General features: G+C 45.9%; 1 protein-coding gene across 1 annotated transcript in view; it reads right to left on the reverse strand.

Moving 5' to 3' along the window:
- Positions 1–3,997, reverse strand: part of SYNE1 (spectrin repeat containing nuclear envelope protein 1) — a 578,063-nt gene that overhangs the window by 205,522 nt on the left and 368,544 nt on the right. The window contains exon 95 of the mRNA XM_007943230.2: positions 3,345–3,501. Within this exon, the coding sequence (XP_007941421.2) occupies positions 3,345–3,501 (157 nt within the window). The remainder of the gene's footprint in view (positions 1–3,344; positions 3,502–3,997) is intronic.

Raw genomic sequence — 3,997 nt, forward strand, 5'->3', positions numbered from 1 at the left:
CTGTGAGACCAGAAGAACTAGATGGTGCCTGGCTACTACTGTCAACCACTTGGAAGGGGATCTATGTAGGAGATCCTGGATAGAGAGGGAGAACAACGTGGAACAAAACTCAAAATCATTTGGAGAAAAAAAAAGGGGGGACTAGGTTTGCAGGTCCAATAGAGCTTGGTGGAACCACTGAGACTATGGCCCCTAGCTGCCCTTCAGGTCTGGAATTGAACCCATGCCTGTGGCTTCAAGCCAAACAATAGACAGGCATATGAGTTGAACATTTACCTGAGGTAGATACACTCCTTGAAGATAACAATCATGGGAGAAAGAAGGGCTGCTTATGCACAGGGAGACAGTTCTGGGGACAGGAGTGCATGGAGGGATGGACACAGGGAAGAGGTAACTATTGGGAGGAAGTAGGAGCGGAGCTGTTGCATTGGGGTAAATTGTGGTCAATGTCATGAGACAAAGTATATGTGAACTGCTGTATGGAAAGTGAATTTCCTCTGTAAATTTTCACCCAAATCACAATTGAAAAAAAAGAAAGAAATATTGCCAAATAAAAAGCATTCCATAATATCATATACATAGGCTGCCTTCAGATGTGCTCAATTGCTATGCAAAAGGCTGAAGGTTTGAGTCCACCCAGAGGTGCCTTGGAAGAAAGGCCTGGCAATCTAGCTCTGAAAAATCAGCAACTGAAAATCTATGGAGCTCAGTTCAGCTCTGACACACATGGGGTCATCATGAGTCAGCATCGACTTGACAGGAGCTGGTTGGGGGGTAGGCGGTCCTTGACTTAGTGCTATCAACTCCCTATATCTTCAAGGCAGTGGAGAAATGCTATGAGAAGATATGCTGGCAGTCAAGTCTAGAAAATCTACATCAAAAATCAAGAATCCAAGCCAGACGTCTGAGGGGTGTATGAACAGGAGTACGAGGAAGGACTAATTCAACACAGGTATGGGGTCCAGGCAAGAGCCACAGGACCCCACTGCCAGGGCAGATTCTAGACAGCTGCCTCCAGGACTGAGGGGCCAGATCTGGCGACTACTCTTGCAGACCACAGCAAGAAGCTTCTAGGTCACAGTAAGGGAGCCAGGGGGCAGTAAGTGTGACCTGCCCTGTGACTCCGTAAAACAGGTTGGAAGGGTGTGGGAGTTATGTTTGTGTGTCAATTTGGCTGGGCCTGGTTGAGTGGCTGGGCAGCTGGTGGTAATTATTCCCCATGATGAGATTGTCAATCAACTCCATGGTGGGAAGTACCACAAGCAGCTGAGTAGCTGCTTTAGGGATGTGGTCTGCTTCCTGTATATAAGGAGAAGCCTTGGGAATGGTCTCTAGCCTATGGCACGCTTGGACCCTGCATGTAACCGTGCCATTGCTCAGCAGCCTGATAGGCTCCGCCGACCTTGGGGCTTACAATGGACTTAAGTTAATGGCCTGCTGTGTGGTTTGGTAACATCAGGACTGTTCCTTTTTAGTTGTCAACCCTGGGGCTTCTCAGCCTCAGCAGCCAGCAGCTGTCTGAGTGAAGAAACGCCTCTAGCTCCAGTGGGCCGGGAGCAGGAGGCAGAGCTGGACCCCAAGGTTGAGGGGCTTTCACCCAGCCCCTAGAGCCTGGCACTTTGAACTTGGACTTAAACCCTCCAAACTGTGAGAGAATAAACTCCTTTTTGTTAAAGCCATCCCATATGTGCTATATTTCTGTCAGAGCAGCACTAGGGAACCAGAACAAAAGGCATGGCTCTGCAGTGATGTGGTCACAGGTCCTCATAGACAAGGGGTCACATTATGACATCTAAGCCATCTTCTTCTAGCTAATCCTGGAAATTTCGACTTTGTACCCCAGTGGTGTGTCTGCTTTTATAATGGCTGCTTTGCCAAGTTCATCCTTTCCCGGGCCCTGAGCTGGTCCTAGCCAGAGAAGTGAAGCCAGCAGCTTCCATCGAGTAACAGCCACGATTCTAGAATTCACCCCGATAAGACCTCTGACCTGGATGAGCAATGCTGGCCCAGGACACGGGCAAGCCTTCTAGTTTCAGGATGCTGTTGGACCCCAGACTCGTGGGGGTGCTTGGCTCACTAAGTAGCTCTCTAAAGGAGCCTAGTGCCCTGGCTTGTTGTTGCTGTGAGCTGGTTAGCTGTCACAGAATCAGCCCGAACTCATGCTGATCCCACGCACAGTAAAAAAAAAAAAAAAATTGCTGCCTGGTCCTCTGTACCATCTCCAGGAGCAGTTGCAGGTCAAACCATTGGATGCAGACGTTTTCAGTGGCTGACTCCTCAGGCCTTTCTTCCCAGGGTCTTAGTCTGGAGCTGCACTGAAACCTGCTCAGCATAACAGGAACACAGACCACCACGGGCAGACGATGGGGCGAGGCACAAGGTGCACCTGCTGGGAACTAAACCAGGGCCTCCTACTCAGAAGACACGGATTCTGCCAGTGAACCACCACTGTCCTGCTTCTGCTGGGAGTAAATGAATACCTGTCACCTACCTATGAATTGGGTAAGACTTGACGGCAGTGAGCTTTGTTTTTTTGGTTTTACCTATAAAGGAGCTCTGGTGGTATAGTGGTTAAAGCATCTAGCTGCTAACTGGAAGGTTGGTGGTTCAAACCCACCAGCCACTCTGCAGGAGAAAGATGAGGCAGTCTGCTTTTGTAAAGATTCAGAGCCTTGGAAATCCTATGGGGGTTGCTATGAGTCAGAATGAACTTGATGACAGTGGGTTTTTGTTTGTTTATTTTGTTTTTGGTATTACCTACTTATATCCTTCTGTCACTATATTCAGAGCCATTGGATTTGCCAGGCTTGCTGGAACCAGTCCCAGCACCAACAGTATCCCTCCTGAGAACAAGTCCCACAGATGGATCAGTAACCAATCTAACTTCTTCTTCACCACACATTGACCAATGTCCCAATGCATTTCTTATTAAGATCTTTTGAAATCATTAAATATCAGAAATAATAATGGAAAATAAGATGACCTAACAATTTATTTCCGGAACTGGCAAATAACTTTTGTCCTAGATGGTTCTAGGACATTCATAATTTTCAAGGTTGTGGAAAAAAAGGGAGAAATTTAAAATTGAATGGGCTATGCTAAGAAGGAATCAGATACTCATTATATTTGAGGAAAAATAGTATCTAGATATCAAATACATTTTCTCATGTAAATATACGTAGTTTTAGGATACTGTGAAGAAAAATGTTGAACAAATAATTTGATTTTCGTATCTTATTATGGAATTGATAATTGAAGTAAAGATTATGACATCATTATATTTCCTCAGCAGACACTGTCCACCTTTCATATTAATAAACATATAAAAGCAGAAGGCTTGATACCACTTGCTCTTGTTCCTGTTCCAGAACATTCTGTAGCAGCTTCTGCTTGGTACTGAATTCCTGATGGAGGCTTTCCCATTTCATTCTCATCTGGTCCTCAGTGGATGATCTCTCCGCCTCCAGCCCCAGCTTCTGGGATAACACATCTGGCTTTTCACTGTGAGAAGAATACATAATCTACATTTACAATGTGGGCAACAGGTGACAAGATAGGTAGTTGAGTATGTGTATTAGATGTGACCTATAAAATTGGAGCAAGATTATTTCAGTCATTAGCTTACTCTCCAAAATAGGAATTTGGAGACTGATCATAAACTATATGCTTTTTCACATTACAGTTGGACCATGAGCAGCAGGTGGACAATTTAACAGATACATTGCTAATAGCTAATAGCTCAGCTCTAAACACACTGTATGATTATAGACCAGTCTGATTTCACAATGAGCCCACACATCAGTCCAAACTCACCCCCTCTTGACCCGCTCAAGCACACAAACTCTACCAAGTCTCTGGATGGTTAGTTGAGAGACAACAGAGCACACTGGTCCCCGGTGAGGGAGTAAAAGCCAGAACATGGAGGGGCGCTGTGGTGGCTCCCGAAAGGCAAGCAGCAGCCTGACATAAAGAAGGCCACAGCTTCAGGGTGAGTCAC

Source organism: Orycteropus afer, unplaced genomic scaffold, assembly GCF_000298275.1.
Source record: "Orycteropus afer afer isolate SDZICR_OR568_19922 unplaced genomic scaffold, OryAfe1.0 scaffold00101, whole genome shotgun sequence".
Classification (NCBI taxonomy): Eukaryota; Metazoa; Chordata; class Mammalia; order Tubulidentata; family Orycteropodidae; genus Orycteropus; species Orycteropus afer.